The sequence below is a fragment of the Aptenodytes forsteri genome, unplaced genomic scaffold, assembly GCF_000699145.1.
Source record: "Aptenodytes forsteri isolate BGI_AS27 unplaced genomic scaffold, ASM69914v1 Scaffold84, whole genome shotgun sequence".
Classification (NCBI taxonomy): Eukaryota; Metazoa; Chordata; class Aves; order Sphenisciformes; family Spheniscidae; genus Aptenodytes; species Aptenodytes forsteri.
In genome coordinates this window covers 551,749-565,069 of record NW_008795492.1, presented here as the reverse complement: position 1 = coordinate 565,069, position 13,321 = coordinate 551,749, and the positions used below count along the sequence as shown (strand labels likewise).

The 13,321-nt window shown below is 39.1% G+C and overlaps 1 protein-coding gene across 1 annotated transcript; it reads left to right on the top strand.

Moving 5' to 3' along the window:
* The first annotated feature begins 6,659 nt into the window (after positions 1–6,659).
* Positions 6,660–11,766, top strand: LYRM1 (LYR motif containing 1). Its single transcript, XM_009281613.2, has 3 exons — positions 6,660–6,820; positions 7,867–7,959; positions 9,617–11,766. Exons 1-3 carry the CDS (start codon positions 6,662–6,664, stop codon positions 9,731–9,733), a joined length of 369 nt encoding a protein of 122 aa, XP_009279888.1. The 5' UTR covers positions 6,660–6,661; the 3' UTR covers positions 9,734–11,766.
* The last annotated feature ends 1,555 nt before the right edge of the window (positions 11,767–13,321 follow it).

Here is a 13,321-nt window from a genome sequence, read left to right as displayed (position 1 = left end):
CTCCCCATGTGCTGTCTGTGAGGCAGGAGGCCCCAAAGGCTGATCCACACACCATTCAGGAGAGTCTAGCGCAAATACTGCCTGAGGCTTTGTTCTGAAACTCCCAAATTTGAATGGGATTCACACACTCGATTTCCAAAAAACAAATCTTTTTTCGATATATGCCTTGCTATAGTTCTCAAATAGTGACTAAAAATCATATCTATCGATGTCCTGGGACCAAAGTGTTTGGAAACTGAAGCAGAGGGCTCATGAAATGAGTTTTATTAAATGACCCACGGAATGAAGAAAGAAAGGGGTTAGGGAGGATTGTTTCTCTGCTAGCATTAATATTTATACCTGTTCTCGAGTTTGGGAGCGGTTCCAATGCTGAGAAATATTTCTCTTCACGCATTCAGTTGGATTTGGCTTGAAGCCAAGGTATGAATAAGGTGCATAAATCCATACTGGGTTTTGTGTCCATGTTGTTATATTTCTGTATGCTTCTATATTATATAAGTAAGGCCATCCAAGGATAGCCGAGACTTCATTTTCTCTGCTAGATTTGTTGCACTGCATTAAACCCTCTTCCTCTGCTTGTAACTAATGGAGAACTAAACACAAAGGAGGAGAAAATGGTATGAAAGCATGAGTGACAGGGTTGCACAAGACCAGAGACAAGTTCATATTGCTTTAGAGTTTACCTGGACACCGCGTGCTTTTCAGGAGAAAGCTAAGAAATATGTAAAGCAGTATTTTGCTTCCCCTTGCCCTCTCCACAGTCTAAGTCAGCATTTCTGTTCTTCCTGAGGCTACTACGGCACAGGAGGCACTCCCAGGGCAAGAGTCTGTATGTCCTACTAAAACCAGATAATGCCTCGACCACCTCAGACTAAGAAATGAAAACTCTGTGATCAAAAGGGACTAGTTAAGGGTTTCCACTTTCATTTATTCAAATGAAGAGAATGTTGTAGAATCCTAAAATTTTCTGCAATTTCATTTATTTGAAACTACATAGGAAAACCAGTGATAAAATCCAAGTCCTTGCTTTTACTATTTAATTATATCCTCTTTGCATGCAGTTTCCTTTTTCTGATCAAAAGACCACTCCATATGTAAGAGAAAGCTTAAAAGAGATCCAAGTTCAGTCAGAAATCCGAGGCACAAATAGAATGACAGAGTTCTCATCCCAGCTGATGAACAGTGTAAGTACAAAGACTTAGGCTGGTTCAGAGGTGTCGATTGGTGTTTCAGATCAGGGTTTCAGATCCCTTCAGTTTGCCAGCAGAAAGATACTAGCATGACAAAATCTGAAACCATGTGAAAATCACCTTGCTTTCAGATATCGTTACTGAATAACTTCATTCAGTAACTTGGTTCTTTTTCACCAAATCTGCATAGATTTATGATTGCAGCTTGTTTATGGAAACAATGAGAAGAACTTGGAGTAAAATTAATCCTTGATGGAAATGTCTTACAGGCCTGTAATTTACAGGCCTGCGTCACTGGTAGAAATGAGGATGTAACACCATCATGGAAGAATACAATCTTTCATTTTAGTTTATTTTTCACCATGTGGAGATGGAATATTTTAGCTGTGATTGAAGTTTTGCTGTGATTTGGGTTTGGCTGAATCTTTAAAAAAATGTATGAATGTTCAATCAAGAATGAAAATCAAATGAAGTTTTCACTTTGCTAGGTACATACTGCAGCCTCACATGGTCGATGTTTGCAGGGTACTAGCTGTCACAGGCCACGAAGTCGTTGATTTAAGTCAAAGAAGATAAAATTACTTTTGTGGAAACTGGATTTTGAAATTTAATATCACTGGAAGGCATATGAGCTGCCCAGCTATCACAGGAATCTGTGACCCCCCTCTCTTCTCCCTGTGCCACAGGAACACATTGTTTCAGTTGTTGTCCCTCAAGGAAATGATAGACCAAATGAATTGCTGCCTTAAGAACTGCAGACTCATTTTGGCAGACTTGCACGAAAGATGAATATGGATTACTGACCTCTAGTTGCTGTGGATAGCTGTGAAAGGAATGATTGATTATCTGTTGCATTAGCAGCAGGAGGCAGGCTGCAGGTCACTCTTTAGCTAAGTGGATAATTTAGCTCTTTAAAAAACAAAAGCCAGATATGTGCAATTTTTTGCATCTCTTTAAATAAACGTTAGCCAAAGTGTGCATTTGAAAATATATAGATTGTCATACAGGCTGTAGCTGATGATGTTCCGTACTATAATGTTGATACACTACACTTCTGAATTATGTCATTTATTTCCATAACAGAAATGTGATCATAGCTTGATTCAGAAGGCAATGAGCCCAGCAGTTTGTCATTGTGTTTTTAGGACTCCTTGCCAGTAGCAAACCAGCTGTCAAATAGAAGTTGTGTTGCTCCTAAATAAAACATTTTACATCTGAGAAGCTGAAAGCCGCTTTTTCAAATTATTTCATGCGGAGTTCTGTTCCCCACGATTTCCTCCTCCCCTGAGCAAATACGGTTTCAGCATCAGCACTAAGTGTGTGTTACTGATGCGTGCCCTAGTTAGCTGGGATGTAAGAGAAGAGATCTACTGTTGTAAAATATCCTTTTTTCCCCATGGGCTATTACTTTCACCCTTTGTTTCCTAAAATCCTCTATGTACTCGCTGCTGGCAGATTTTATGTTTAAAGTGAGTAGCTAATGCTTGACTTGAAAAGAAAGGATGAAATAAAATAGACTTACAACTTCAGCAAAGGAGCTGTGCAGATAGGGGAGTGCTGCACACGCGTTCTTAGCCAAGCATCCCTCGCCGGGAAGCAGCTGTAATTTAGCTATACAGTAGTCAGTCTCCAAGCAGCTTGCCTTCTGTCCTAACTTTGCTTTGACAGTGCACTATTGGGGTCACTTTACAGTGCAGCTGACAGATTCCTTTCCTTATTTTTTTATAAACTTGCAATTTGAATTCTAAACAAACCTGCAAATAGCAAAAGACGACTGATGTTTCACTGCTTATTCAGATTATGGAACTTTTGGGTCAACCATCTAAAAATCCAAAGGAATGTGTATTTGTTTCCTGAAAGAAAAACGCGTTATTACATTTTATAGTCTAGAGAATTATTTGTTTTAATTAATGAAAAAAGTTTGTGTCTTCATCATGCAGTAACTCCTTAACTGCTCAAGCCCCCTCCGCAAGCTTGGATACAATGGGATATTTCGTGTGCTTGATCTGCATGTTGATAACGGGTTTGCATGTAGATCAAAAGAACAATACAACCCTGCATTGTCAGAACTCTGCCACAGCATCCAGCAAATGCTTATTTGGAAGGCGACGCTTGGCTTCCCTCCAAAGGCTCAATTCTAACAATCAGCTCAAAACCAGCCTGCAACCTACCACTTTTCCCATTGATACGTTTGTGCGTACAGACCTACCTTTGACCTCTCCCGGTTTGTTTTGTTGCAGTAAACACCTGAAATTTGCTCAGCTAATACAATAGCCCTGTACTTTTTGACAAAAACGCCTGTGGTTAACCTCTGTGGGCTGCATTCTGCAATGAATTGAAGGGTGGTAGAAGTTAAACAATGGGTGTGACTACCACAAGATGAGTGTTAGTGGGAAAGTGGTGTAACATCCACTTAGCATTCCAGAGATGTGAAATATAATTATGATTTAAATGCCAAAGATGTAAGTTGCAAGATGAGTAACTACAAGGACGTGAAAGCCTCCCTTATCTTTCTTTCTGTCCCACTCAGAATCATTTTGCACACCCACAAAACTAATACAAGTAGTGTCACTTGACGAAATTACACCTGATACATGACTTGTACCATCACTTACATTTCTGTCGGTGTGGGCTCTGTTTATACCAAAGAAAAAAATTCCTATCTCATTTACAACATTTTAAGTTAGAAGTAATTTTGCTCTCGGTGAAATTATTCCCTATTTACACTCCCACTCAGATCAGAACCTGATCCGGGCTTTGAATTTTGTCGCATTTGCTCTCATCCTTTCCTGTGATAGATGGGGGTCCTCTGTCTGTGAAGGGCTCCTCACACCTTCATTTATGTATCTTTGCAGAAAAGGTTTATGAGCAGGTCTGTAATGTTACAAATTGTTGACTAAATGAGCCATGGGAGCAGCTGGTTGCTGAGTATATATGAAAAGCTGCTTAATGTCTTTTACAGCACCTAGCATATATGGGAAGCAGAGCAATAATGCAAAAGTGCAGCCCGTGCCTAGATGAGGGGCTACACAATTCTGTATCGATTCCAACACCGAGAAATAAAAGGGAAAAAAAAAAATTCTAGGTGGGGGAGCAGAAGCAACTAGTGGGGAAAAAAATAAACTGTTGGTTCTAAGCTTTTAAACAAAATCTTTACTAACAGATTCTTGGTATGTTTAAAATCCAAAAGCGACAGGTGTAATTACAGCACTGAGCGAAGGGCATGCACCGTCCCAAGTTGTGGCCTTAGAAATTGTCTGATGTGCAGATCAGAATTTAAACCTGTATTTTAAACATTTTTCCCCTGACATTATTCCTTTTATTTTCTTTATGGATTACACGAAAACCTAAGCTGAAAGCTTCTAGTGCAGTACTACCTTTTATTAGCTGTCAGCAGGGAACAAAGAGTATTACCAGCTCCACCAGAGGTGACACCTTCAAATAAAAGCAGAGGGGTGAGGCCAGGAGGGGCTCTAGGTGTGGACATGATCTGGGACTCAGCTTGTGCTAGGTCAGCCCTTGTAATTGAACTGTTTATTTTCTGTACAAAATATGCACTCAACAGAGGGAAGCGATGATTTTTCAGATACACGTACATGCGTAGCTTCATGTATGACTAATTTTATTGCCTGAAATGGAGCTGTAATTTTATTGCCTGAAATGGAGCTGTAGAGTGGATAAAGTGAAGAATCTATTCCAAAGTGTTTGATGAGCTGGGACTACCTAGCTATTTTATTGTGGATATTTGTTTCCTAGAAATACCATAAACATTTACTAGAAATACTTTCTCCTGGGTAGGAAGAATCATTTTTATATCTGGGGGAAAAACATATGATTGGTTAAACATTTTAAAATACAAATAGCAAAATAAAAATGTTCTCTCAAGAATCATAGAAAAATGGGTTTATGTCTGTACTTCTCAAGATCCCTAATAGAATTCATGAAACAACAAAAAGTCTTTAGCTCATTGCAACAGTTAAGACAAAAAAGGCTAGGATTTAATAGTTTGGGATTTTTTAGCAAAAAGAACTATGGGCCAAATCCTGTCTACAGGTTAACATCTGTAATTCGACTTGGTGAGGGAAAGACGGTGTGACTGTCTGAAGCCCCAGGAGAACCATACTGAAATATCAGTGGAGGCCAGCTGCTGTGGTGGAGGCAGCCACTTGAGAACTGTATGGCGTGAGAAGACTTTGGTTCAAAACCCTCTTCTACTACTCAGGCATGACAGGAATTGCCACAGGCTGCAAGGACATGAGCGATAGCCACATCGCCAATCTTTCCGCAGTAGTTTGGGTGCATGCTTCAGGAAGCAGCTTTTCCTCTATCGTTGAGGGAGAGAGTGCTCCCTCCAGAGGGCAGGTCAGGCTGTCTGAATTACCCTGCTCCAAATTGTCCTCCGGAGGAGCTATTCCCACCGCACAGGTCTGATCTCAGGGTAGATTCAGCCACACTAACTAGAGCTCCAGGTTGGCAAATGGATCCTGAGACAGTCAGATAACGTCCTGTCCCTGACACTTGTTCCTCATTGCATCCGTGTACTTACTTTGCAGTGCTGCTGCATCTTCCTTTTGGACAGTAAGGGACCTTCGACAGTTACAGTGTCCCTAAAGTGCAAGTCTTGTTTCTGCGAATCTAATCCATGTCTGAAGTGCTGTTATTCCAGCAGTGCATTTGTCTCAGGGATAGCTGTGGTCTGGGATGAAATAGTGGCACCACTTACACGATAAAATACTCATGTACATAGAGGAAGAATAGGATTTCATTCTTGATTTCTGACAAAGATTCTTACCGCACCTGGAGGCTGATTCAGTGGACACAGCTCTCTGAAAATCAAGACATTCAGGACTTTCCTAAATCCAAAGTTAGTCTGCCTCTCCTGCAGTGCTTAGATAAAATAGCTTTCATCACCTTTTCATCACATCAAACTCCAGCTGAATCATTACTACATACTGTCATGGTATCGCAAATAAGCTGCTCAGCCTCTGAAACCTATACTGGTTTTTAGCGATATCGTGGTGGTTTTATCATGTATTTTATTCACAGATTTCAAGATGCTTTGCAAAGATAGGGTCAGCATTGGTATGACAATTTCACAGGAAGGGGGGCACTCAGAGTTTCGGTGACTTGCCCAATGTCTGTTGCAAAATAGCAGTGAAACACAACCCAAGCATTCTTGTACCAGGCTTGTTATTCAGCAAAGCACTAAAGCAAGTGCTTAACTTTGAGCAAGTTTGAATGGAGACAGATTTAAGTATCAGTTTAAACACTTTGCTGGACTGGGTCTTCAGCTTTCAACAGCTAATTATTGTTTACAGCTATTTCAGTTCTTTTCGTATAGCTCAGCATATCTTTAGATGGTGGAAATATTTTTAAACCTATTCAATTGTGTGAAAAACTGTACTGCTTGCTGGCCTTTTAGCAACTCAAATGTTCACGCGTATGTTTGGGGTTTTGTGTTGTTTTTTTAGATGACACCAGTTACTCGACAAGAAGTTCTTGGCCTTTACCGCAAGATATTCCGAATAGCCAAAAAATGGCAATCGGCATCAGGACAGATAGAAGAAACTATTAAAGAGAAAGAGTACATTAAAAATGAAGCCAAAACATTATTCCGAAAAAACAAAAATGTAAGTGGGTGTCCTTACAGTTTTGAATTTCTGAATGATTCTCCTCTTGCTCTTTGCACTGTCTCAGTGATTGCATGCTAAAATATGAATATAAGAGTTGATCTCCCAAAATTTCATTCACCTTAAATGCTGGTGTATTCAGGTTACAGTTTAAATTTCACCCCTGAAATAGTGGTAAGAAAACTCAAACCATTTCAGCTCTTCATTAACTACTGTAGAAGTCTAAAAGGTCTAGAGCTTTCACTAAAAAAATGCCAAGAAAAAATTAAATTCCAAAGATACTGCCTGTGTAATTGAAGCAGCTTTTTATCTTTTAGAAAGCTAGCTAAGTGTATCATTACCCATGCAATGACAAAGAGCTCAGTAGCTTCTTATACTTCTTTTTTTCTTTTCAAAGCAACAATTATTGGCACTTCTTTTAAAAGAAGCATTTTAATTTTTTTCTTAAGGAAGAAATTTCAAACCCCTTTTGAAAGGGGCGGTACAGACTCCATGGTAATCAAAGGTCCTTCTTGTAATTCAAGATCACAATACTTATTTATATCCCATTTTGGTCTGGGACTAAATTGAAGTAATGTAAAATCAAAAAATGAATTTAAGTCACAATTTACACCACGTTTCTGACTTCAAAGGAAGTTTCTGGATAGGATGATAACAGAATGTAGACCAAGGAGTCTCTTCCCTTTCTCTTCTAGCTACCTTGCAGAGTAACAAATGGGTGAGTGTGGCTTTTTCATGGATGTATTAGCAGTTTACATGTGTGTTGTCTTTTTACAGAGAAAATACCATGTTTGGGTAAAAACCTCCTTCTTTAGCCTCAGTTGTGACAGCCTCTGGGCCTTAATATCCAGCGCCATCAAGCCCAGAACTGTTGAGTCAAGGCAAATACTAATGTTACCTTTTATGGATGTGAAAAATACAGTAATTGTATCCTTGGGATTGCCAAAAAAAGCTAAAGAAAGTCATGTGGCTGTGCATCATTTATGCTTGAGCTTCCAATTACTAATTGCTGTACTTGTACAAAACATTTGTTTGTATGATCTTAGGTAACAGATCCAAAGTTGATTAAGCAGTGTATAGAAGAATGTGAGGCAAGAATAGAAATTGGACTTCACTATAACATCCCCTACCCGAGACCTGTGAGTATAAGTCTAGTCACAAAGTCTTCAGCTATACCCGCTTAGCTCTCACTGGACAATAGAACCATAAGTTCACATCACTGTCACCACACTGCATTTTTAGATAATCCAGTATTTAAATGCTATGCTAAATCAGAGCCAAATAAGCCAAATGTATACTGAAATGTTCTCCCATCTTATTTCATTGTAAATCGTCTAATTTCTTCTCAAAATAAGGAGTCAAAGCCTAAATGGAGTTGCATGAGCTAAACTCCCAAGGCCTGTGAATATTTAGGCAGTCTTGACCGACCAATGAATCATACTATGTAGAAAAAGACGGTAATGGAATCAAATCTGTTAATCTTTCCACATAATAAAAGAGACTAAAAATACTTAATTACATCTGCCACAGATACAATAGTTTTCATAGCCTACATTACTGGTAACTCTTCTTCTGGTCATAAATCAGGTCTTATGAAACACCTGCCTATGCTGATGATTCTTTTCCCCTGTTCCTAGAGAAAAACATCTCCAAGATTACTGAAATGCTGGAAGTTGCAGCAATGTCTTCTGTTGCGCTGTTCAATATAGTTTCCTCACTGCTCAGTCACTTCTGTCTGTAGTACTTTATGCTGCCTCCCATAGAGACTTCCTCTCTACTCCTGTTGATTAGTTTACATTTTCACATCTACAGTTTCCTTATCAAGGCGGTCATGGTCAAAATTAAATTGTATCTTCATCAGATGCTTGCCTAGAATATGGTCACCGTTACATTTCTTTCACATACAGCTTTTTCTTTTCTCCAGTATACAGAATAACAATGCACATCTGGCAAGCAATGCTCCTAGAAATGGGCTTAAAATCTATGCTGTGCAGCGGCTTCAAAATCCCAGAGGATCAGTCCTAGATCAGTGCTCTCACACAAACTGGATGATCGTTATTTTTCAGATTCTAGAAATCTCTATTGATGCTTTAGTCAGTGCTTTTACTACTATTTGCACCTAAGCAGCTATCTTACAGGATAACAGCCTCAGCAACAATAACATCTAACTGCTAACAGCTACATTTTTCAATCACTTAGAGGGGGATATAGCTGCATGACTCCCACTAGCAGTCTTATTAAATATAAAGACTTTGTCAATCAAAGGAAGAGCCTGTCACCTATTGCTCCTTCTGCCTGTGGAGTCAATGACATTGTGCATTTTAATATGGTATACATAATTGTGACAATAAGAAGGCAGTCTTTCAATACATATAGTTTGGGGTTATTTTGTGACTAGTTAGCTAGGTATGAATAAAGCACACTGCTTTAAGACATCTATTCAGGAATTTTTAGAGTTTTCTAGGTCTTACTGTTCTGGAACATTGTCAGCAGTCCTATTTCAACAAGTATTTTATCATTACAGTCTGATATCAAGCTACAAAACAAGGTTACTGAAGCCTAAAATATATAGGACTTTATTAAACACAACGTTTAGGGCCTGAAAGTTACACCACTAATCACTTCTCAGAGAGCGCTCCTCCTAGAAATCTAATAACCTGGTTTGAGACAGTACAGTTGCCCTCTCCAAAGTGTAAAGAAATTATTTAAAACTCAGTGAAACCTAGTCTGTATATATGCCTTCTTTTTCTTGTAGCTTCTCAATTTGCACCTAACTGGTGGGATTTTCTTTTCCAGATCCATCTGCCTCCTATGGGTCTTGCCCATAAACAAGGCCGTATGTTGCGACACCAGGAAAAGTTAAGGAAGATTTCTAAGCCAATATACCTGAAATCCCACGATGAAGTTTCATAACCCATCATTTAAGCTGTGATGTTGCAATCACATCATTTAAGCTGTGGACTGTAATCCAGGTGATTTGTGTGCACAACTGTGAATGAAGCTGTTTTGGTCACTTGCTCACACATTTCCTGAGGCCAAAAAGCTAACTGATACATTGCATATGATGGATAAGGTTGGTCTAGTATTTATTACACTTCAACCACTGACTCATCAATAAAAGTAACACTTTTCAAGGAGTGAGGTGTGATACAAAGATTACTTTGACGTCAGGACAAATTACAGCAGGTTTTCAAACTCTGTTAATCTATAGTAGGGTTCTCTGGTGTTTTGAGGATTATACACGCTCAATTGTGATTCAAGGCAGTGCCTTGTCTAAGGGTCAGCAAAAATCAAGAAAGTCCAGGAGAACCAAGCAGACACAGTGCCTCCACAGCTTCCGAATGCAAGTGGGAATACGGTGACTGCATCATGCAGCTGCACTCCTTCCTCTCCTGTCCCTGGAGAAACGTTCCAGTTTCATAGTATCCTTATGGTGAAGTATTGTTTCTAAACGGACAGTAGCAGAGAGAGCAGAAATGCCACCAGTCCTTCTTTTTCCTGTTTGCAAACTGCAGAGGAGTGGCCTAGAGCCTCTATGTCAGCTTTTTTTTTTCCCCTTCCTTTGGAGCGGGTGTGGATGTGAAATGCAAAGTTTGGAATGCCATTACACAACTCAGAGTAAAACATTCCAGTGTTGGCTTCCTCAGTTTCCCATGTATGGACTGACTGAAAACTCTCCCTTCAGGGTATCGCTATGGGAGCAAGCTTAAGATGCTTTGGGTGTCTTCGCTGTGCATTTTTACATGGTTAGCTTTTCAACATAATCAGCACACTGGCTTTCTCAACAATTATTTTAGTGTTAGGTTTTAACTCTTACGTTATGGACAAAACCCCAACTTTGTTAAAAGAAAGTATCTACAACTATCTCTTCAGTCTCTTAAGTTCGAGCGGTATTTCTGTTTCACAGGTGCCTCATGAATGGAAGTGAAAAGAAATTAATTTCCCCCTCACTGGCCACCAATTGTTTTGGCTCCTTTTGAGTCTTCTGGCTTTACCAGGCAGTTTACAAATTCTCTTCAGGAAAGTTAGTGGAGCCTTCTGTCCTTCAGGCTAGAAGTACCAATGAGACCAAGCTGTGGACAAGAGCCACGCTGTACTGGGAGACTACGTAAGCACAGCCCACAGCTGCTTTAAGGACAGAGGGTATAAGTAGTGACCTATTCCAGCCAGCAGTTAATGGTGGCAAAAGAACAAATTTGAAAAATGCAGTGTATATTATTTCCTATTAAAGTGGGCAAAACCAATGAAATCTCATTTTCTGAGCTCTGCAACTCATCCTAAACTCCCCAAGCCCTAATAGACAACAGCAAAGAAATATTCGTGTCTGCCTTAAAAATAAGTTAAAACTGGTCGTGTGCAGAACAGAATGACAGAATATACTTGTAAGAGTGAAAAAAAAATACAAGTGGATGAGAAAGTACAAGGAAACAATGAGAAGAGCGAGTCAGCATGACAGGTACTGGCTAGCCCAATTTCTCACTACCCTTTATGGCTCCAGTCCACAAAGGTATCTATTCCTATATAATTATTTCCTGGGAATACCTCATGTGGGAAGTAACATGTAAAATGCCATTGTTCCGTCTGTCAGTAGGAGCTTTGCAAATTTACTGCTGCCAGGAAGACGCAAACCAAAACTTCTTTAGCCTAGGAAAAAGGGGATGGAATAAAGACAGTAAAAGATAACGTGATTATACACACTGCTTAATCCTTCATTGAAAGAAGTCCAAATACAGTCTTTTCCTATCCTCATTCTGATATACCAGAGTAGAGATGTGTCAACTGAGCCAAACCAAAATGTGCAGAGACAAGGGTTTTGAATGGAAGCTTAGGCTCATTCTTTGTCATTAAACTACCATTTGAATCTTTTTAATTGTTAAAATTCATGTGACTAATGAAGGTACTGATGCTGTGACTCATCAGGTGAATAAACAGCTATGTAAATGAGCAGTCTAAATTTACTGTCTGTATTATAGTCACAACTCTTTCCTGAGCACATACCGTAAGATGTACATTATTTCAAAAGAACATCCCTAAAATTCCAGAAGATTTACACCAAACTGAAATAACAATATGAGTTTGAGTTTATTCTGAAGGGAAATATAAATACGCAATTTTAAAAAGGCTCACGTAGCCTTAAGTAACTCAAATGAGTATCCACTTGCTTAACTGAAAAGCCAGTAAGTTGAACTGCGGTAACAGCATCACATTATTTGAGAGGCTTTAAATGCCCATTAGTTTTTCAAAATAAGTGTTTGAGAAATTCTTAACTAGTGCCTGATCCTCATTACTTTCCAGTACCATAAGGCAAAGACTGAAATTTGTTAAAACCAAACCTCAGGCTGTTCAGCTAAAGGAAGGATTAGATCAGCTCTTTTGTCAGGTCTGGAGAGCAAAACCCTTCTTTTACAGCTTAAGTTAAACTCTGTATGGAAAAGAGAATCTGCTTTAAATAGAGTCCTTTGGTTTTGGAGGTCAAACTACCATTTTGAGGGAGTTTCATAAAAAAATTTCATCTGCAACTCAGTCCAGCAGATAGGCAGATGTTTCAACTGGTACTCATTGTATCAAATTCCAAGGACCGTATAACTTCTGTCAAGAAGTATCCCAACGATGGCGCAATACGTCATTCTGACACATTAATTTTACTTGCAAAAAGATGTTGTCCAAAAATGCCCCCAAGTTCTCAAGAGTTTGTAATGCACTGGATTCAATCAGTCAGTCTACACTCTGTCCTGTACTTCCTTAACTTTCTCTACTCCCCTTCCAGTAAATACTGTCTCCAATTTATCACACTAGTCAGGAGGTGCTTTAGAATAATTTAGAATAAAAAGATGACAATTTTATATTCTTTAGAAATAAAAATCCTGAGTCAGTTGCACGAACTCCTGCAAGCTAACTGGTAGGCAATGCAGTAGTGATTTGTTGACATGATATCTGGCCTTGAATATCTAAATAACGCCTCCTCTCTGGAAGTTCTGTCCCTAACTCCATCGTTAGTAAGGTTGTAATTTATGAAGCCATGTGCTTATGAAACCAAATTTAACACTAACATTAGCAAGCACACCATCATTTAAGAAGATGGACTTGGCACCTGCTTACTGAATGTACCCCCTCAGTATTGTCTAGGGGTGAGGAAATGCTCATTAAGTTGCAGCAGTGCCCCAATCTATTCCAAGGGAAGTATCACAGAACTGAAACAGGTTAAGACAGATTAGGTTATCTGATCTATCTTCCTACTAATACAACTTTGTTCTTTTAATACCTTTTAGATCTGGAAAAAATAAGGCAACCTGGACCTCACTCTCTTGGGGCCCTACTATGTATCCATCAGAAATGATATCAGTAACATCCATCTTTTATCCACAGACAGAAAGGTCACTTATGCAATCATAACTATAAATTCATTTTCAAGAATGCTAATTGCAGGAGAGACCTGCATCTTTCACTAATTTTTCTAATCCTATCAGGCAAAATGTTCTAGCTTATAGGAACTCATAAGTA